Source organism: Puntigrus tetrazona, chromosome 3 (genome assembly GCF_018831695.1).
Source record: "Puntigrus tetrazona isolate hp1 chromosome 3, ASM1883169v1, whole genome shotgun sequence".
Lineage (NCBI taxonomy): Eukaryota > Metazoa > Chordata > Actinopteri > Cypriniformes > Cyprinidae > Puntigrus > Puntigrus tetrazona.
In genome coordinates, this window is record NC_056701.1 from 2,270,536 (window position 1) to 2,293,302 (window position 22,767).

Here is a 22,767-nt window from a genome sequence, read left to right on the forward strand (position 1 = left end):
TGGAATCTAAATGCCAGGTTTACCATCTATACAAAACAATATAAAACACACACAGGCAAATATAAGTGCAGTCACAGGAATTTATTGCAACTGACCATAAGCAGTATAAAAGCATTACAAGTGGTGTTGTATTCCAAGTCCTTCTGAATCCATGTCTTTATGCGAAGAAGAGAGTAAAATAATGTGTGTAAATAAAGTAACATAAATAAAACTGTTGTGACTGTTTACAATAAAAAACAATAGCCCAACACATGCAATAATGGCAACATCATAATTTGGGTGGTTTACTCTTCACATTTAATTAACTGAATTCATTTTGAGTTTGTATTCATCATTCACAGCCGTTAAAACAGCCTTTAAATCAGTTTGGGATTTATTAGAATTAAACACCTGCATATTCACCTACAGAAAATATATTTTTATTATAAATTACAAAACATTACTACCTGATAACCACACAGATAATAATCTCCCAGTTACGTCGTTATGCCGAAACTTTGGTCAAGAGATTAAAGCTTGAGATACACTGCACAATTTTCAGCTTTCAGAGACAAAAGATAGGCATCATGAACCAATTGTGGCCAATCAGAAATCGTCGTAATTATTTCACAATGCCAATAATTTGTCTGCAAGAGCCAAAAATCTTGCAGTGTGTTTCAGACTTAAGTTGCAGATACCTAACAATTACATATTTTTGTTAGCTGGGATAGCAACCACCATTTTAAGAGCACTATATGAATAAAATCAACTTTACTTGACATGCAATATTTGCATCTTGCTATTATCTCCTGTAAATACATAATTAGACATACTGATGTATTACGTAATGAATGTTTCTTTAAATAAATTATTCAAAAATATTATAAATGATAACAAATGCCTAGCCAGCAAAGGGCACCCTTTCCCAAGTACTAGCTGGGCTCACACCCTCTGCTTCTTCTCCCATCATTTCCTGTTTAAGGGCTTTATAACCAGAGGCCCTCCAGAGACTCATTGTGAAGTACTGTCAGTTCAACCGCCTTACCAAGCGGTCTGCTCATTGTCTTTGTTTGCCTGCCACGTGAATAGTCTTTGCCTATTTCCTCGTTGACCGATTCCAGTACCTGCTCTTCTGCTTTGTTTGTCTGATTGGACCTGAATTCACTGGCGTATTCAGCGGCTGATAGATTCCCCTGGGTAATCTGCAAGATTTGGGTTGAGATATCTTCCCCTCAGCAGGATATGCAAATACTTCATTAAGTTGTTGACAAAAATATTCCACAGAGTATCGTAAAGGAGCATCAGAACACCACCGTTGCCCAGTCAATCCAGTGGCGTCTTATTTTCTATCTGCTCCATTAGATATATTGATCCGAACTCTCAATAGCTTCCTGTTTCGAGTATTTTCTCCAGTTGTCTGGGATCTCATTACTCACAAAAGTTTTGTTGTAGTATTTTTCCAGATCTCCCTGGAATCTACACACAAACCACTTCCAGTACGGCAGATCAGAGAAATCAGGGGTGATGCTCCAGTCTGCCAAAACTCCTCCTGCTTTTCTGTACTCTGTGCAGGGAAGACAATCATCTGAGGTGTTGGGATAAAAATACTGATTTCTGTTTGCTACTGCTGATGTGCAGATTTTAACAGCTAAGTCTCTTGTTCCTCTGTAAAACAACCCTGCAATTCCAGTTATTCTGTGAAAAGGAACCCTGTGATCTCCATCATGTTTTTCTATGGTGTTGGTGCAGATGGCTTTACAGAACGGACACTGATTCCAACAGCACTGACAGAAGTGATTAATCAGATGCTCATCTGGTCTGAATTTATAATCCAGATTTCCTGGAAATGTCTCTGTGTTGAATCTACTGCTGATCTCAGACATTACAGTAGTAAGTTCTTTTGTCATCACATCATCCAGGAGTTTTAAATCATCAACATCATCATGTTTGACTCCACTGAGGTCTTTTTCAGAGAAGATCAACTCGTCTGAGAGCTGCTGTGTGAAACTCTTCAACCACAAACCAACATCTCCACTGTTGACTTGAACATGTTCAGTAGCTTCATGAGCTGCTTTCATGATCTTCTGATGCAGGAGTTCAGTGTTCTCCTTCATCTTGGGTAAAACACTGACACTGAACTTGTCATTGATGTAGCAACTGACTTCATCTCTGATGAAACTCTTGAAGTGATCTCTGGGATTATGAATGTAGTTCATGTATTTGTCAAAATCCTCCTCTTCTGCCAGTGTCTTTAGAATGTGTTTCTCCAGATTTGATCTGTTTCCATTCAGTGATGGACAGTTTGATCTTATTTCATCTACCAGATCTCTGGCAGTCTTCTTGTAGATGCTCTGCTCCATGGGCTCTTTCAATTTCTGACAGATGATCTCTCCAAAAATGGCAGTTAATGTTGCTCCCTGACAGAATTTCTGGAAAATACTATAGTACTCTTCTCTCTTCTTTTCAGTATATATGACAGGATCATTGGCTTCTTTAAACATCCTTTGTTGGTTTGTCATCATCTCATTCGCTCTCTTACAGATAGAATAAACCAAATCAATGAAGAATTGTTTCTTGAACACACATTTTATACATTCTTCCTCATGTTTTATTTTTTTCTTGATATAATCTGTGAGCTGCTGAATGTATCTGATGTTGTAGCCCATTATTGAAATGTTAAATGACTGAATCATGTTGTCTGTCTGCTGAGCAACATCTAACACTATTGCTCTTGTTTGGATTTCATGCTCTTTCAATAGAGCGTAATCAAATTCTTTTGCTTTTGTGAAAAATCCTCTAGATTTCTTAATCTTCACATAATCATCATAACTCATCACAAAGAAAACATCCCTTCTCCTCTTCCAGTGATCTGCTGAAGCTCCATAGATGCCACTGAGGATCTCTCTCACGTCTGTCATTATGTCAATGTCTTTGATTGCAGGTGTGTCTTTGATTATCTTTTTCACACTCTGTTTCCAAGTCAAATCAAACATTTTCTTCAGTCTTTCTTCATCATTTCTTTTGGTTTTGATTTTTAAGGCAAGTTCTTCACTCTTTTTATAGAGTGTGTTTTCATTGAGTGTCCTCTGAGCGTCAATTTTTTTCTTCAGGTCTTGCTGCAAAAGAATCTCATTTATTTTAGCCTTTGCTTTTCTGATAATGTTTTCTTGAAGCTCTTTGATTTTGATTTCAAATGATGTTTTCCAATGAATTTGTATTTCCTCATCCTTGTTTTTATAAAAAAAAACTGACATTGATTTATTCACTTCTTCACTTGTCTCCTTTATTTCTCTTTGAAGATCAGTTTCCTCGACCTCATGAATTGCTTCATTGTCTATTTTGTTGTGTAGTTTGTTCTCAGTTTCCAGCATAGCTCTGCGAAGACTCCAGGACCACTTGTTGTATTCAGTCTCAAATTTCCTGTAGGCTGAAAACTCCTGAGCAGTTCTGAATTTACAGACAAATTGTTCATTCAGTAAAGCCTCAGAGAGATCTTTAATACATACTTTAAGGTCAATCAGCCTCGTTCTATGTAATTCTGAAACATGAGAAAGAATAGATTTCTTAAGCTCTTGAATATTCTTGCAATACTGTGGGTTTGGTGGTGCCATCGGTGGGCTTCCCTCCCAAAACTGAACAAAATACTTCACGTCTTTCTGCACATCAAATCTAATGACATCACTGAAACATTCAGCATCATAGACTTCCTCTTTAGCCGCGAGTTTTGTAATTTCATCCAGTGTCTGTTGCAGTCGTCTCCTTGTCTCCACGTTTTTCTGTTGAGCTATGACGTCTGAAATGTTCTGATGCACAAACACACAACTGGGATTCAGTCTGACCTTCTTCATCCTCATAAAGGCCTGAACAACAATCTGAAGAATGTCCTGCATCTCAGATGGGTTTTCTCCAAAAATGTTGATCAAGGTCAAATTTCCAAGACCAACAACAAATGTGGCCAAATCATTGTCATGGTCTTTAGTTTTTTTTCCAGTCAGTTCCAGAGCTCCAAGACCCTTTGTTTCAACAACCAGAATATAGTCAACATTCATCTGTGTTTTCATTTCGTCTGAGACTCTGACCAGGTGCATGAAAGCTCCTCTGGTGCATCTGCCAGCACTGACAGCAAGCTGGAGTCCAAACATGGCATTCAACATGGTGGATTTCCCAGAGCTCTGGATCCCTAAAACTGACAGCACAAAGACTCTCTGGTCTCCCAGTTTCTGGACAAGTTGATCTAGAACAGCAGAGACCCAGATCACAGGAACATGAGCAGCATCTCCATCCATCAGCTCCAGTGGAGATCCAGAGATCATCATCTCTGCTGCAAAACCCGGGAGAGAAGAGAAGTGAACCTGCAGGTCTTTCTTGTTCTCCTTCACAGATGAACATGATTCATAGATCTGACCAATCTCCCTCATGATGTGCTCCAAACCAAAGGCTGCTGCTTGAAGCTCCACAGATATTCTCTCAAGGTCTGTTTGTTCAGCTTTGAGTTGTTCAGATTTATCATGGATCTTATTCAGTTTTACATTTGCTGACCATGTTTCATCATATTTATGATATAAAGCAGAAAGGTCATCAGATATATATTCATCCAGAAGGATTCTGAGCCATTTAAGCAAAAACATCATCTCATTTTTAGCATGCAAGTGCATTTTTTTGAGAAAAATCTCCATAAACTCACTGATTTTAAATTCATTCTGCTGTTGTCGAATATTCATTATTTCACTTTGTTTTCTACTGATGTCTATTTCTTTCTCTTTTGCTTGAGGTCTATGTAATTCTTTGTTCTTCTGACTCCACTGATGCCATAATTTGCCCTGATGAGGCAGAAATAATTCTTTGATTTCTGTCAAATCTTTCTTTTCCAGTAAACTAATCATCTCCTCTGCTGCTTCTCTTCCTCTCCTGCAGTCATCATCTTCTTCCTCATCTACTCTGATGTCTGAGTGTTTGGACACATCTTCAAGTCTGAAAGTGGAAGATGTATCTGAGAGACAATCCTTTATACACCTTCTGATTTCGTCCGATACATTCAACTGACTTCTGTCTTTCGAACCAATTTTGAACTTTCCTTTCTTCATCTCAATTACAGTACATTCATCTTCAGTAAAAATACAAATGAGTGGTTTTCTGTCCATGTACAGGTTTTGTATCTTTGGTGCATGTTTATTATTCCTTTCCAGTCGTGGTAGAAGAACAACATTGACTGAGCTCATTTCAGTGAGGATCTGCATCTGTTTCTCATGGTCTCCTGCATCACCGTGTAGATTACAGAACGCTAAACAGTCATTGAATTTATCATCATGTGATTCTGAAGGACAGTACCAGGCGATCTCCACCAATCCATCCATCAGGACTCTGGTTTTGCTGCTGCCTGAACAGTTCCTGTGGAAGAACGTGTTGTGTTTCTCATTGATCAGACTGTTCATCAGCTGAGACTTGGATGAAGACACAGAGCCAAATCTGAAGAAAAACACCATTGGAGTGTGTGTCTTGTAGATTGACTGCGTTTGACTGATAACTTCATCATTGTTGTTTCTCATCTTCCAGCTCTTGTTGACTTGTCTGAATGTCCAGAGAGGAAACTCAATCTGTTGTGTGAATGGATCAGGAACAAGCAGAGGCAGAGCGTACTGACACTGAGATAGTTTAGTCACCATCAGCTGCTTCAAGAAACCATCAGCACAATGAAACACGGCCATTTGAACATCCATTGGGTGAATGAGGTCAGACTGACTTTTGTTTGATAAGGACACTGCTTTGAATATATCACCACTGTCTTCAGATAGGTCTGTATTTCTTTGTTGTGTGTGGTCCTGTTGACTGGCCTTATCAACATTAATGTATCTTGCTCTGTAGTCCATCATGAGTAGTTTTTGTAGAAAATTCAGACTCAGCTCCCCTTCAGCACAAGACTCATGGCACTGTAATGAATGTTCAGTTATTTGAAGAACATCTGCAGCTCTCAGTTTATTGTGACACTTGCTTTCAAGATGAAGTCTGTGAAACAGACGCCTAATTTCTTCTCTTTGAATCTTTTCTTGCTGCAGGGGTTGATCTGGTCTGATTTCTGTGTTTCCAATATCTTTGATTGCTCTCTGTTATACAGGCAAAACAGTAGTAAAAACTATTTTAACAGTAATTAAATGCATTTTTGTAGTTAAATGGAATTTGGAGACAATCTGCAAAACATTGTAAATTCTAATGGAATTATATCTAATATTGACAATAAGAAAATCCAAAGTTAAGCAAAATTCTACACACTTTCAAAATACCCAGGTCATGCATGCAATGAATTTTATTTATGTTACCATTAGCTAGTAAATATAAACGAGTCTAAAAGTCTGCAGTTTTTTTCAAGACTTTCTGTGAATACCTTTATTGAGTCTTCAGTCATTTGCCCAGAGATTCTTCTTCTTGGTACACACGTCTCTGCATTTTCAGTCGTATCTAAAGGAGAGAAAACAACATTAATCTTAAACTGATTTACCTTTTATAGTGGAAGTGGCTGCTTCTGACTGTGGAATCATTGCCATACATAATTTTGCCATACATCCCTCACCGCTGGGAACCCTGGCATTTCCCTATCCAGCTGGTGCAAAATTCATTCTGGTGGCCTGCAATGGCTAGATAGATTATTACTTACGTAAAATCTTGTAAAGTCTGTGCCCAGTCTAAAACCCCCAAAGAACTACCCTCTGGTCTCCACAAACCACTACCCATCCCACAACGGCCATGGTCTCACCTGTCCATAGACTCTGTTATGGACCTACCTCCCTCCAGCAACTTCGCTCCAATCCTCGTGATCACTGATTGTTTCTCCAAATCCTGCCACCTGATACAGCTGAAAGGACTCCCCACTGCCATGGAAACAGCTCAAGCCCTCTTCCACAATGTATTTAGAGAATAAGGCCTTCCTGAATACATCATCAGGGATCGAGGTACACAATTCACCTCTCAAGTCTGTAGAGCCTTTTGCAAACAACTAGACATCAATGTTAGTCTCATGTCATGATACCATCCTCAATCCAATAGCCAGGTTGAATCAAGAAATTGGCTGATATTAACCTACTGATTCAATGTAACGAGAGGATGTGGGACAGTGCACACTTCCTTCTTCCTTCTCCACTTCCATCCAGGCCACTGGAGCACACAGAAGTTCCAGGACAACACCCAACCAGGTTCTGTTAAACCCAACCAGCTGAGGGAGCCTTCACCTGAATATTGTGTTCAACTCCTTCAGCTCTTTACCGAGCATTTTTTCTGTTATCTCTGCCTTTTGTATCTGTTTATGATTTTTGCCTGGTTTCCTGTTTTTCGATTCCTTGGATCTCCCCTCTGTTTTGGTTGCCTGTTTGGATGGATTGTTTGGTATAGACCCATTGCCTGACTATTTACTTGCAACTTTTGGATCAGCCCCTTAAACATCAACAGAACGGACTGCCATTTTTGTTTTGACTCTCTGTCTGCCAACTCATATCTGTGTATTGTTCCTGCCCATAATAAACGACCGCACATGGATTCTAACTCCTCCTCAGTGTCCTTGTTACAATACCCTGGATATGAACTGGGGTCCTTGTTCCAACACAATGTCTTTAGGGAGCCTGTACAACTGGAAAACTTGGTTAAACAGCAGCTCTGCCATTTCCAAGGCAGTGGGTTAACCTTTGAAAAGTAATAAACTGCAGAATTTAGAGAATCGGTTCACAATTACCAGGATACAAGTATTACTTTCAGACGGTGGCAAGTCTGTGATGAAATCTACTCCTAGGTTGGAAATGGACACAATTTTCCAGCTGGTAAGTGTCACTGGCTTTTGGACATGGCACATGGATGAAGTTGAGCTGACTTCCTCTGCTGCTGGGATATGGTGGCTTCTACCCCAGTGGTAGATGCATCAACCTCAATGGTGGTGACTGTTGAGTAAGTCATAACTAGACGGGTGACAGAAGCTGTGGAAGAACTTGCCAAAGGTTTTCGACGAGTTCCTGGAATGGATCGTCAGTGCTCATGCTGTGCTAGTGTTATTGGTCCAGGCTTCTGTAACGGAAGTAGACTCACACACAAGAGGTAGGTAAAAAGATAACAATGTTTATTTGCACAGATGAGCATGAAAAGTCTATGGCAGAGGAATCGGGTGAGAGGAATTGTCCTTTGAAAGTATTTATCTGGAATCGCAGCAATACTGAGCACAGTTCTCATCTTTTCCAGGAACCAGGAGTACGGGGGAGATGAGGGACATCCTTGGAGCACACACAACAACCACAGAGGATGCTGACAGAGACACTGGAGACAACTGGGACTTAAGGAGAAACACAAGAGGTATGGCGAGTTAAGTGAGGTAAGTCATTCACCAATAGTTTGTAGGAGCCTGGGAGAGAGTCCACTTCATGCATACAAGCCTGGACACTGACCAAACTGTGGTGTGTGCTCTTTAACAATGTGCTGATGTGATGCAGGTGTGGCTAGATAGATCTCAGGTGATGGAGATCGCTGTGATTATGTGGTGGCAGAACCTGGCAGATCTGTGACAGTAAGTTTAGAATAGGTGCCCGTAGTTATAAAATACTTGTATGATAAATGCTTTATAATTCTGCAGGTTATTACCCCATTATTCCCCAAACATTACATATTGTTCCATTATACTTACGAGTAGGTACTGTGGAGGTACTCTATAGGTACAAAATATTGCGGGTTTTAATCTAAAGCGTTACCTTATTTTGTTATGCCAAAAACAACAAGAGAAAATGTGATTAGATGATGTTTTGTTACTTGTGGATAATAAAGATCTTATTATAAAATGATCTATGTGATTAATTTTGTATTAGAGACTCTATCAATCTGTTCCAATAACATAAGATAAGCAAGGTTCTGTATATCTGTATTTCTAACCATAACCATAATATTTAGACAAAGAGATCTCAACAATTATGACATGCTTCATGCCACAATGAATTCTGGGAGCCCTGAGTTTTGTATTATGCTCCCAGAATACATTGCAGCATGAAGCGTGTCACCATTGTTGGGATTCATACACTAATGCAACTAATGCCAATAAATAATCAGGCAACTATGTGACATTTTAATTATCAGCAAACAAACAGCATTGTTTAATCACACACTCTCTGTTTTTGCCAGAATAAACATAGCACCACAACTAGAGATAAACTTCAAAAAGCAGTAAAATTGCCTAACTATCATCATAATGGTGACTAAACTATTACTTTCAAACAGACATCAACACCTTAATCTCAATAAGAAATATAAATGTATGAGTTAATAATGTTAAGTTATTTAATGATGTTGGGGTGTCATCAAACAAAGGCTAGGTTTTTACTTTCAACCAACATACGAGGAACAGTTGTGTCCACATCCAATGTCAAATGGGAAGCTTCCTGTTTATATATTAGTTAGAATGTAGTGGATTATGTTTTAATAATGTTATAAATAAAAAAATATTTAAATGGTTTTAGAGAATGTTAACCTACCTTTTAGGAAAATGTTTATGAAGCTAAAATACAATTTGCCACTGAAAACATTACCAGAACATAGCAAAATGTTCTCAAACTACTAGTTTTGGTGTTTGTTTACCTGCAGGCTACTATAAGACGACATGAACATGCTTGATAACTCAGATAACAATTAATGTAAACATTATTTTTCACATTTATTGAAATGTTCTAGCCTGTATGCATGCATGAGATAATGTGGATTTTTGTATATATTTATTTCATGATTCAAGTAGTCTTACATTGTTGAAATCTTTGCAGTTTTGAATCCATGTACCATAAGCACAATGGATAGTAAAGACCAAAGAAATTTTTTTGTGACCAAAGAAAAAAATCATGATCATGCGCTATAAATCATGTTGATGTACTCACCTTTTGTACATTATTTAATTAAGGTATTGTTATGAATAAAATAAACCAATAAAAGAATACATAAAAGACTTTGAATTCATGTTAGTTCCTGATAATTCATGAGATAATAATGCATGAATTAATAAATTGATTTCTCTACCATAAACCATCTCCATAGGTGTTTCAGAGAATTTGACAGTACATCTAACTGGCCTCACAACCGTAGACCACGTGTCACCACACCAGCCCAGGATCTCCACATCCAGCCTCTTCACCTCCAAGATCATCTGAGACCAACCAACCACCCAGACGGCTGCTGCAACAATCAGTTTGCATAATCAAAGAATTTCTGCACAAACTGTTAGAAACCGTCTCAGACAAGGAAGCTCATCTGCATTCTAGTCATCCTCATCAGGGTCTCGACCTGACAGTTTGTCGCTGTAACCAACTTGAGTGGGCGAAAGCTCACATTCAGTGGGGTTTGACACTTTGGAGACGTGTTCTCTTTACGGATGAATCCTGGAATTCTTGTACATTGCAGACAGTTGAGTGGTTTACTTATGTCAACATTGTGGATTGAGTGGCACGTGGTGGCGGTGGGGTTGTGGTATGGGCAGGTATATCTTATGGTCAACGAACACAGGTGCAGTTTATTGATGGCATTTTGAATGCAGAGATACCATGAGATCCAACGAGATCCTGAGGCCCTTCGTTGTGCCATTCATTCACCGGCACCACCTTATGTTACAGCATGATAATGTACGGTCCCATGTTGCAATATCCAGAAACTTCACACAGCCACTGAAGAGGAGTGGGCCAACATTCTACAGGCCACAATCAACAACCCGATCAACTCTATGCAAAGGAGATTTGTTGCAATGCATGAGACAAATGGTGGTCACACAGAAGTGGTCTGCAGAACCACTCCTTTATTGGGGGTGTCTTGCTAATTGCCTATAATTTCCACCTGTTGTCTATTCCATATGCACCACAGCATGTAAAATTGATTGTCAATAAGTGTTGCATGCTAAGTGGGCAGTTTGTTTTCACAGAAGTGTGACTGACTTGGAGTTACATCGTGTTGTTTAATTGTTCCCTTTATTTTTTAAGCAGTATATATATATAAATATATATATATCCAGAATATCCAAATCCTCATCTTAAGCATGCAAACATTGTGAATTGTTATATATATCACAGGTGGTAACTTTGAGCAATGGTTGTTTCAGTGCATAACTTATTTGTGTCATTTGTTCTATGGAAACCATGCTCAGATTTTCACTGAGCTGTTTTTTAACTGAAGTTCTGCACAGCATTCAATCATTTTTGCAGTATTGCTAGTCCATTGTGACTTCGTAAATCACAAAAATACTAAATAACCATCTGTTACTCTCAGAATATCCAAATCCTCATCTTAAGCATGCAAAGGTGATTGTGAGGCTGTTATATATACCACAGGTGGTAACTTTGACTGTTGATTGGTTGTTTCAGTGCATAACTTATTTGTGTCATTTGTTAAACTATGGAAACCATGCTCAGATTTTCGAACTGAGCTGTTTTTTGAACTGAACTGTTCTGCACAGCATTCAATCATTTTTAAGGAGTATTGCTAGTCCATTGTGACTTCAGGTAAATCACAAAAATACTAAATAACTAATGTGCACTCTCAGATGTATGACAAGCCACTTCATACATTATGACAAACAATCATGTCTAGGCACCATCAAAAGTGATGAGGAATGAAATTCTGTTAATTGATTAATTGCAGACTTAAATGTTACACTAGAATTTTGATATATGCTTTCTTGTATTAGGACAACTTTGATTAACTTTTTTGTTCCACTTCAAATGCTAACTAGTGTATATATCTATCTATTTATCTATCTATGTATATATATTTTTTTACCTTCCATTAAAAGAGGTTGCTCTTTTTCTATCATCTTCTCGTCCCATGACCCGTCTATTTGTAGAGATTTGTCTCTGTGGGAAGATTCATGGATGATGGTGTGAGCTGCAAGCTACACGTGAAAATAAAAAAATAAAAAATCAGGGAAGAATAGTGAAAAGACAGAGAATCAAAATATGCAATATGCAGATGAGCAATATTTTAGCTGCTTTGTGATTTATTAAATCAATGAAATTATTCAGGTCCTGAACACATAAAAACATTTTAATAGTACCCACAACTATTGTGGATCTACCGCTTTTTTGTCGCGTTGGCTCCACAGGAACTGAGAACGGTTTTAGTTTCAGGTACTCCACTTGGATTAGCTCCTACTTCAGAGTACGGTTTAAAACAGTCTAGGCAGGTTTCTCACAATGTGCTTGACCTCAAGTTATTATCATTATAAACAACACTTTTAAGTGCAGGTAAAAATGTTTCACACCTGTAATTTAATGTAATCATATTTTACCTGGGGTTTTAAAACTCTATAACTGCATTTGTGGTGCTAACCCCGCATTGCAGAGCTAAGTTTGTTCAGTGTAAAATGGAACAGTGTTTGCTGGAGAGGGATAGCTGGGGGACCCATAGGTGTCTGCACTTGACCTAAGAGCGTATGAGGATCCATGCTACTTTTTTTCTATCTCCTATCCATGTATCCAAAAGTACAGCTGTTAAGAATGGTAACCTTGGCGGGTGAGACAGGGTATAAAAAGGCAGGATTGCCTTGTCATCTTTGTCACACACTGCAGCAAACGGTGCGTTTCTTGTATGACTGTCTGATTTTCTTGCAAAAATAAAACTCTAAAAGACCATTCTATTGAGTCTGTCTCTTACATTTGAGCTGAAATTGCAGCTATCAGAAATTGAGCAGTAAGGCTTGTGTCAGTAACGGAAAACATGTATCATGTGAACAGCAGCTGGTAAGAGTAAAAAAGTAAGAAATATCAACACTTCAAAGAAATTCAAAGAAATATTAACATACTTTGCTTCTTGTTTTCTTTCTGTACTTACCATGTCTATTGCTTCTTTTTGTAATTGTCTGTGCCTATGTGATCCAAAAATAACAGATGTTGCTCCTGCTACAAGTCCTAATCCTCCCAGTAATTCGTGGCTAAATAAAGTTGCTCCTGATTCTTCTTGTGATGCTCCCTCTGATGCTGCTAATTCTGTTTGTGATGCTGCTGATTCTTTGTGCAATGTTCCTCCTGTTGCTGCTGATTCTGCTTGTGAGGCTTCTTCTGATGCTGCTGATTCTGCCTGTGATGTCCCATCTGATGTTGCTGATTTTGCTTGTAATGCTATTGATTCTGACTGTAATGCATCCTCTGATGCTGCTGATTCTGCTTGTGATGCTCCTTCTGCTGATTCGGTTTGTGAAGTTGTTCCTGATGCTGCTGATTCTGATTGTAACGGTTCCTCTGATGCTACTGATTCTACTTGTAATGCTGTTGATTCGGTTTCTGATGTTCCTCCTGATGTTGCTGATTCTGACTGTAATGCATCCTCTGATGCTGCTGATTCTGATTGTGATGCTCCTTCTGCTGATTCTGTTTCTAATGTTCTTCCTGATGTTGCTGATTCTGACTGTAATGCTTCCTCTGATGCTGTTGATTCGGTTTCTGATGTTCCTCCTGATGTTGCTGATTCTGACTGTAATGCATCCTCTGATGCTGCTGATTCTGATGCTCCTTCTGCTGATTCTGTTTCTGATGTTCTTCCTGATGTTGCTGATTCTGACTGTAATGCTTCCTTTGATGCTGTTGATTCGGTTTCTGATGTTCCTCCTGATGTTGCTGATTCTGACTGTAATGCATCCTCTGATGCTGCTGATTCTGATGCTCCTTCTGCTGATTCTGTTTCTGATGTTCTTCCTGATGTTGCTGATTCTGACTGTAATGCTTCCTTTGATGCTGTTGATTCGGTTTCTGATGTTCCTCCTGATGTTGCTGATTCTGACTGTAATGCATCCTCTGATGCTGCTGATTCTGATGCTCCTTCTGCTGATTCAGATGTTCTTCCTGATGTTGCTGATTCTGACTGTAATGCATCCTCTGATGCTGCTGATTCTGATGCTCCTTCTGCTGGTTCTGTTTCTGATGTTCTTCCTGATGTTGCTGATTCTGACTGTAATGCTTCATCTGATGCTCCTGATTCTGCTTGTGATGCTCCTTCTGCTGATTCTGCTTGTATTACTCTTGATTCTGAATGTGATGCTGCTGCTTCTGTTTGTAATGCTGCTGGTTCTGCTACTGATTGTGTTTGTGAAGTTCCTCTTGATGCTGCTGATTCTACTTGTAATGCTTCTTCTGCCAATTCTGCTTGTGATGCTACTAGTTCTGCTACTGATTCTGTTTGTGAAGTTCCTCCTGTTGCTACTGATTCTGCCTGTAATACTACTCCTGTTTCTACCAATTCTGCTTGTGATGCTGCTGACTCTGTTTGTGAAGTTTCTTCTAATGTTGCTAATTCTGCCTGTGATGCTACATCTGATGATGTTGATTCTGCTTGTATTGCTCTTAATTCTGATTGTGATGCTGCTGCTTCTGCTGCTGATTCTGTTTGTGAAGTTTCTCTGGGTGCTGCTGTTTCTGATTGTAAGGCTACCTCTGATGCTGCTGATTCTGCTTGTGATGCTCCTTCTGATGACTCTGTTTGTGATGTTCCTCCTGTTGCTACTGATTCTGCTTGTGATGCTGCTGTTTCCGCTGCTGGTCCTTCTTGTGATGTTCCTCCTGTTGCTGCTGATCCTGCTTCTGATGCTGTTGATTTTGCTTCTGATGTTCCCGATTCTGCTTGCGATGCTGCTGATTCTGTTTCTGAAGCTCCTCCTGATGCTTCTGATTCCGATTGTAAAGCTGTTGGTTCTGCTGCTGATGCTACTTGTGATGTTCCGCCTGTTAGTGCCGATTCTGCTTGTGATGCTGCTTCTGCTGCTTCTGTTTTTGCTGCTGCTGGTTCTGCTGTTGATTCTATTTGTGAAGTTCCTCCTGCTGCTGATTCTGCTTGTGATGCTGTTGATTTTGCTTGTGAAGTTCCTCCTGTTGCTACTGGTTCTGCTGTTGATTCTATTTGTGAAGTTCCTCTTGTTGCTACTGATTCTGCTTGTGATGCTCCTTTTAATGTTGTTGATTCATTGTGTGATCCTCCTGTTGCTGTTGGTTCTGGCTGTGGTGCTACTTGTTCTTCCACAGATTCTGTTTGTGAATTTCTTCTTGCAGCTGCTATTTCTGCTTGTGACGCTGCTGCTTTTGTTTGTGAAATTCCTCCTGATGCTTCTGATTGTGCTTGTGATGTTCCTCCTGTTGCTGCTGATTCTGCTTGTGATGCTGCTGCTTTTGTTTGTGAAGTTCCTCCTGATGCTGCTTGTGAAGTTTTTCCCGCTGCTGATGATTCTGCCTGTGATGATACTGATTCTGATGCTGATTCTGTTTGTGAAGTTTGTCTCATAGCTACTGGTTTTGCTAGTGATGCTGCTGCTTCTATTTGTGAAGCTCCTCCTGATGCTGCTTGTGATGTTCCTTTTGATGCTTCTGATTCTACTTGTGATGCTGCTGATTCTGTTTGTAAAGTTTTGAAAAACAAAAGTGTTGCATTTATACTTTTGGTAAGTGTATGTAAATATTATTATTATTATTATTTACCTTCCATTAAAAGAGGTTGCTCTTTTTTCATCATATTCTTGTCCCATGATCTGTCTGTCTTTGGAGATTTGCCTCTTTGGGAAGATTCATGGATGATAGTGTGAGTTGCAAGCTACACATGAATATAAAAGAATCAGTGAAACACAGGGAAAATATTGAAAATCACAATATGCATTTATATTATATGCACAAATGAACAATATTTTAGCTGATTTGTGTTATTACATAAAAATCCTGAACACATAAGGGCCATTTGCAATGTGGGAATGTTTAATAGTGCCTGAATTAATTGTGAACCAAACCACTTTTTGGCATTTTCACACCACAGAAACTAAGAAACTACCTTTAGTTCCAGGTAATCGGTTTAGATTAGCTCCTACTTCCGAGTAGGGTATAAAACAGTACTTTTCTGGGCTTCTCACACTGTGCTTGACCCAGAGGTTATTGTCTTTCTGCTTTTAGCCCGCATAAAGACACAAACTTGTAATTTGGTGTTAGCACCCCATTGTATCTGGGGTTATGAAACCCTGCTCCAGAGCAGGGTTAGTACCGCATTGTAGTGTTAACACTTCATTGCAGTGCTAAGTTTGTTCAGTGTGAAACAGAACTGTTTTATACCAGATACCAGGAAACTTAAACGAAATTAAAAGTAATATCCACATACTTGTACTCCTTGTTTTCTTTGTCTTTGCCTGTGTGATCCAAAAATTGCAGATTTTGCTCCTGCTATAAATCCTAATCCTTCCCGTAATCTTTGTCTTAATAAAGATGCCCCTGCTGATGCTGCTGATACTCCTAGTGATGCTCCTCCTGATGCTGCTGATACTCCTAGTGATGCTTCTCCTGATGCTGCTGATACTCCTAGTGATGCTCCTCTTGTTGTTCCTAATACTCCTAGTGATGCTCCTCCTGAGGCTGCTGATACTCCTAGTGACGCTCCTCCTGATGCTGCTGATACTCCTAGTGATGCTCCTCCAGATGCTGCTGATACTCCCAGTGATGCTACTCCTGATACTCCTAGTGATGCTCCTCCAGATGCTGCTGATACTCCTAGTGATGCTCCTCCTGATGCTGCTGATACTCCTAGTGATGCTTCTCCTGATGCTGCTGATACTCCTAGTGACGCTCCTCCTGATGCTGCTGATACTCCTAGTGATGCTCCTCCAGATGCTGCTGATACTCCCAGTGATGCTACTCCTGTTGTTCCTGATACTCCTAGTGATGCTCCTCCCGATGCTGCTGATACTCCCAGTGATGCTACTCCTCTTGTTCCTGATACTCCCACTGATGCTCTTCCTGATTCTGCTGAAGTTGTCAGTGATGCTCCTTGTGATGCTGATGCTGATACTGTCTGTGATGCTCCACGTGATGCTGCTGATTTTGCTTGAGAGGTTGCTGATTTTGTCAGTGATGTTCTTTTTGATGCTGATGATTCTGCTTGCGATGTTGTTCCAGGCACTGCTGTTTCTGCTTGTGGTGCTGCTTCTGTTTGTAAAGTTCCCTCTGTTGATGTTGATTCTACTTGTGATGCTCCATCTGATGCTGCTTGTGATGCTGTTGATTCTGCTGGCGATGTTCCTCCAGATGCTCCTGAATCTGCTTGTGATGCTCCATCTGATACTGTTGATTCTGCTTGTGATATTCCTCCTTTTTCTGCTGATTCTGCTTGTGATGCTAGTTCTGCTTGTGAAGTTTTTCCTGATTCTGCTTGTGATGCTGTTTCTGTTTGTAAAGTTCCTCCTGTTGCTGTTGACTCTACTTGTGATGCTCCATCTGATGTTGCTGATTCTGCTTGTGATGATGGGGAATCTGCTTGTGATGCTGTTAATTTTGCATGTGATGCTCCATCTGATGCTGCTGATTCTGCTTGTGATGCTGTTGATTCTGCTTGTGATGCTCCATCTGATGTTGCTGATTCCGCTTGAGATGCTGTTGATTCTGTTTGTGATGTTCCTCCTTTTTCTGCTGATTCTGCTTGTGATGCCGCTTCAGTGTGTGAATTTTCTTTTGGTGCTGCTGATTCTGCTTGTGATGCTGCTGGCTCTGCTGCTGATTCTGTTTCTGAAGTTTCTGCTGATGCTGCTGATTCTGCTTGTGATGCTTCATCTGATGCTGCTGATTCTGCTTGTGATGCTCCCTTTGATGCTGCTGATTCTGCTTGCAATGTTTCTGATGCTGATTTTTCTGCTTGTAATGCTGCTGCTGCTATTGCTGCAGATCCTGATCCTACACTCAGTATTGCAGTGGGTAGCACCTTTTTACACCATTTCACTGCTGCTTTTACTCTTTTAACCAACACTAAAACCCACTGTAACTTATTTATTACCTTCTGTATTTTATTTATCAACCATTTTACTTGTGCTTTTGATATTGCTATTATTGCAGCACCTGCAATTGCTCCAGATACTGCTGACGCTGTTAGTGATTGCGCTCCTACCAGTGATCTCAATATTGCTACTATTGCTCCTGTTAGACCTCCTGTTACTGCTGTTACTGCTACTGCTACTGCTTTCGTTTTTAGTTCTGCTTCCCATAATGATTGTAAAATTCCAACACCAGCTGCAGCTCCTGTTGCTGCTCCTACTACTGCTTCAGATAATGTTGTCCCTGCCATGGCTACCACAAATGCAACTACTGCTACTGTCAGTGCAATTGTTGCTGTTAGTAGTTTTTGTTTCCAGGTTGCTTGCAGTGTGTATTGTAGAGCCGTCCTTTGTTCTCCTGCTCCTTCTTCTGTTTTGTAATAATCGTCATATCGTCAAAACACACATCTTATAATTTTCTCAGCATACACATAGGATAATAATGTTATCCAATCAGATGAAAGACATTTCTTACCCATGTTGTCTGATTTTAAATCACGAGGATATGACGAATCAGATCTTCCAATCACGCCTGTATCTTGAGTCTTTCAGTGGTTTGGGGAACTCTACAAAAGGTCATGACATAAAATGTAACTTGTAACAACTACAATCATGACAACTGCAATGAAAAATATATTACTAAAAGCAGGCACACTATATTTAGGTTCGTGACAAATATCATGGCAGTTTTTTTGTTTTATGAATAAAACGACTTCGCTTTTAAATGGAAATGAAGTGGAAAAGGTCATATAAATACATTAGCCTTAATTAAAAACAACAGGAAGTGAAAGGCCTAGACACACTGCTTATCTCAGTCCTATTGGCTGTCAGCCAGAAAGTCCCAATTTTTGGTGCTTTTAGCGATTTTATTTTATGTTATTTTATTATCTTATGAATTCATATCATAAAGGTCCGTCCACTGTCTGATGAGGACTATTTTTTACATTAAAAAAATGTTAGCTCTAATGCATCTGCAGGTAAAGTTCTTTGTCATAATCAGTTTTATAGTATTCAAATGTCATAGTATTTCAAGTAAGGTTGCATTTAGATGTATTTATATAAGAATACTTTTGATAATTGTTGGGTTTATGTTTGCTGGGTTTGAAGCGATGTGACTTGGTAAATGTTTCATTGCCAGTATAAAGGCTGATAATGGCTGAATAAAAAGAGTAGAATGACGATAAAAGGAATGAGGATAATGTCACAAAAGTTACAAAAGTTATGTTTCCTTAAACTACCATGCATTTCTTTATTTCAACTGTTGAGGAAAACAGGAAGCTAAAAAATATATATCCAGCTTATTAAAAAACCTTTTGATTAGTCAACCGTTTGTAAGCGTTTAGAACCATTGCTCCATACGCTTATCAAGTATACTAACTTATAACAGTAGATCGCTGAAATGTATTTTTATTATAAATATGTGGCTATTACAGCTGTTACTGTTTTGTCTTTCCTTTCCCGTTTAAGATTTTATAAAATAACTTTCTCTCTCTCGGTAGTTTCGTCTTTAATATATTGCAGGAGAACAAGTGGCAAATGAAAAACAAATGAAAATAAATGAATTATGATAAATAACATTGATCAAGCTTGTTTTAACGCTGAACGGTCGTGTGGGAGTTTTGAGAGATTTGGCAGAAGTGGTGGAAAAATGGCATCCGGTCCAAGCCGTGCCTTTCCCAGACCATCAACTGTACTGCGCACACATTTTAATAATGTTGACTAATGATATCTGAAGACTAGAGATACCCCAGCAACAGTGAAATAAACACAGCTGGGTGTAGCCTGCAAGTGAAAAACATACAGAGAAAACCGGACGCCATACCTTTACGAGATGAATCCTGCAATCCGAGCGACGTTCATGTTGCGGGCACAGCTTAAATACGATGTTAAAATCAAAACGAAAGGAGACAGCCTGCAAAAGTGTCCCGGAACCCAAACAGTGCAGTCGGAGTTTGTGAAAACGCCTGGTTTTAAAAGTATTCGCGGGCTGCAGCGGATGCGGTCAGGGGAGGAGTGAGGCGTCAAACTAACCTTACAACTACTGGATCAGTCTTACAGGCTTTCGTGGGATCTGGTCATTCATTCCCACGGTTATTAAACAGCAAACATTTTTTAGATGATAAAAGAATTAAGAAAATAATTCCATAAAATTGCATTACTGCATTAAACAGTGATTTATTAATGGTCTTACTGAAACTCAAAACGTGATTTTTACTTAATATCTTTAATATGGAGACTGGTAGGTTTAGATGGAGATGGGTGGATTAAATGATGAGGGAGTAGAGATGGGTTGGTTTAGGGGTCTTTGTGTCTAAAGAAGGTTATTTAGGTTATAAAAAGGTAAGAAAAAGGAAGTCTTTTTAAGAACCTTTGACTGAAATGGTTCTTCTATGGCATCACTGTGAGGAACCTTTTAAGCACCTTTATTGTATATTTTTGAGCGTGTAACCACAAATTAACAATAGCTTTGCTGCACCGTTCCATCATGGTATTTGCAGTAAAACTCTGGTTATACAAATGGTAATCAATCAATCAAAAAGACACGGTTACTATACTTTTACCATAGGCCTAATAAGAAATCACTTGCTCTGCTGTTTCCTCAAAAACTTTTCATATGAACATGACGGTATTTTGGTCCGGAATCAAAGTACTATATGTCTGCCATCTAGTGATAGGGAATACAAATAAGATATTACACCATATTAGAAACTAAGGACTGTTTTATTAAGTATGGCGTTTTGTCTCAATTTTGTGACTTTGGTGCTTAGAGGGTTGGCCTGGCGTTACATACATCATTCATATTTTCCTTGTGTAAGGGTTAGCAGCGCTATAAAGTATAAACTTAGACATACATGTGTGCTGCGTCATTTAATGAGTTGAGAGATTTAGACAGTAGAAATCATGCCGCCCTGCCCGGCCTCCTTCCATAGGCATGAAACGAAACCGACCAACCAGGACGTGACTTAGGAAGTGTCTCATTGCCTCAGTGTTCCAGCAGTACAGGAAAAGGAAATGTGTGCAAACACCGATAATGTACTATGAAAGCGAAGAGAACATTTAATACAAAAAAGAAATTACCAAAAGGATGTTATAAACAAAAACAGCATACAAAATGACAATTTCTAACACAAAACAAAGCACAGTGAAGAACCAATACATAGTTTGCAGTTCATGAGAATAAAGACTGCAGTATATATAAGCATTATTATCTTTTATCCAACAGAACGACCCTTTCATAAGTAGTAAGATGATATTTAGGTCTAAAATCTGTTTTGAGTCCCCATTGACTTTGCTAGTATTTTTTTTCGTCCTACTATGGAAGTCAAGGTGACCAGCGGCAACGGCCTGCTTGCAAATGTTTTTTATACGTGTTCTTCATACAGATTTTGAACTGTTTAAGGGGGAGTGAATGATGACAGAGTTTTCATTTTTGGGTGAACTATTCCTTTAATGGCTTTGACCCCAGATCCATCCCCTCCCGTTGGGATGTTGACCCCGTGACCTGCTAGTGACGGGAAATCCGACGTCATCCTGTTGTTTGTACGTGACTGCCTGGTGACTGGGGATAAGCGGAGCTCTGAGGTAATGTTTTTAAAGATTTTTTAATCTTATTAATTACGTGAGGTGGTCTATTTAATGGCAAATGAATTGTCGGGTCACGAATTGATTTCATAGTGATTGTCATATATGATGTGATCGCGTTTCCAAATAGCTCCATGCCAAAAGTTCAATAGTTCGCACTGTTTGAAAGATATCGCAATTCATAGACACCGATTTGTTTGATTTTTGTCTTTGATGCACCCTTTTTCATGTGTGCCATTTTTCCATGTGCTCACGAAATGAAACGTGTTCTGAATGGGTCGAACTATAACATCACTGAACTTTTATCTCCTACTGCTCTGTGTGCAGGAAACAAATCAATTCTAACATCATCCGAGTCCAGAGTGTGAGTGCTGATGAAGGCTGGGACAGACCGGGTCAGATAAAGTAAACCAGAAGGTCACATATTTGTGAATAGAGCACATATATACATGCTGTTGAGGAAAGCGGGACGTTTTCCCAATTTTGTAAGTTTGCCTTGTTTATTTGAGTGATCCCTTGTATTGTGAACACATTGGGATGTGTTACTGATTTATCAAGAAGAAGAGAGCACACAGAATATCGTATTCTTTTATTTGATAAGTATTAATAAGATACACCGTACACATGGTGTTGTATTCACTTTATTGAATAGTAGAAAGAAAGACCACCACAGCATCATGGGTAAAAGTAGATTATTGAGAAAAGACATTAGGTATGATATATGTAGCATTTAGTTGAAGTATAGTCAGATAAAATATGTATTAGTAAGAACTTTGAAGAATAGGAGTGTTCCCGTTGAGTGCTGAGTTCCCGACGAGAGGAGGACATCTTAGAAAGATCTTCACAGAAGAGCAGACTGATAAGATGGCTGTGTTTTTATAGTGGGCTTCTTGAGAGGGAGGTCTCCAGCTGTACAGGACTTTCCCAAAAAGTGTTGACGTGCACCTGTAGTCTATATAGGAGGCCTGCACTTAGAAGTGAGCAGAAGATAACGCTGCACCTCGGCGACACGCTTCTCCGATGCCAGACAGCCTCGCCTCGCACATTATACAACTTTGTTTTTATTTCTATTTTATATTAGTGTTTCATTTGTAACGTATTTAACCTATATATAATAAAACTATATCTCATTATAACCAATACGCTCGCCTTCCAAAGACTCTGATTTCAAGACCTGAGCAGAACAGACCACGGAGAAGTCTTCTGAGACCTGTCTTGTGAGTATGATTAAATGCTTATGAGAGATAGGACAGACTCGATTTACTTTACCTTACCTGAGGATAAACTGAATAAGGTAGAAGGTGCAGGAGATTTGAGCACCATAAAACAATGTATATATATATATATAGAGAGAGAGAGAGAGAGAGAGATATAGATATAGATGTCGATAGATT

The 22,767-nt window shown here is 39.2% G+C and overlaps 1 protein-coding gene across 2 annotated transcripts; it reads right to left on the reverse strand.

Annotated features, from left to right (window-relative positions):
* Positions 1–62: 62 nt before the first annotated feature.
* On the reverse strand, positions 63–19,827 carry LOC122341666 (interferon-induced very large GTPase 1-like). Of its 2 annotated transcripts, XM_043235180.1 has the most exons (9): positions 19,614–19,827; positions 18,267–18,357; positions 16,093–18,161; positions 15,429–15,540; positions 13,811–15,344; positions 12,799–13,729; positions 11,749–11,860; positions 6,359–6,432; positions 63–6,080 (listed from the first exon to the last, which is right to left on the reverse strand). In XM_043235180.1, the coding sequence occupies exons 2-9, from the start codon at positions 18,268–18,270 to the stop codon at positions 1,338–1,340; spliced, it is 9,579 nt and encodes a 3,192-aa protein (XP_043091115.1). In that variant the 5' UTR covers positions 18,271–18,357; positions 19,614–19,827; the 3' UTR covers positions 63–1,337. The 2 variants fall into 2 exon arrangements, with proteins under 2 accessions (XP_043091115.1, XP_043091114.1); XM_043235179.1 differs by having other exon boundaries at positions 12,799–15,344.
* Positions 19,828–22,767: the final 2,940 nt, after the last annotated feature.

Excerpts from the sequence above, each read along its gene's own strand:
- LOC122341666 (XM_043235179.1), bottom strand. Across the intron at positions 15,541-16,092 it reads AAAGAAAACAAGGAGTACAA|CTTGCAACTCACACTATCAT; the intron begins GTATGTGGATAT and ends ATTCATGTGTAG. Across the intron at positions 11,861-12,798 it reads AAAAAGAAGCAATAGACATG|CTTGCAGCTCACACCATCAT; the intron begins GTAAGTACAGAA and ends TTTCACGTGTAG.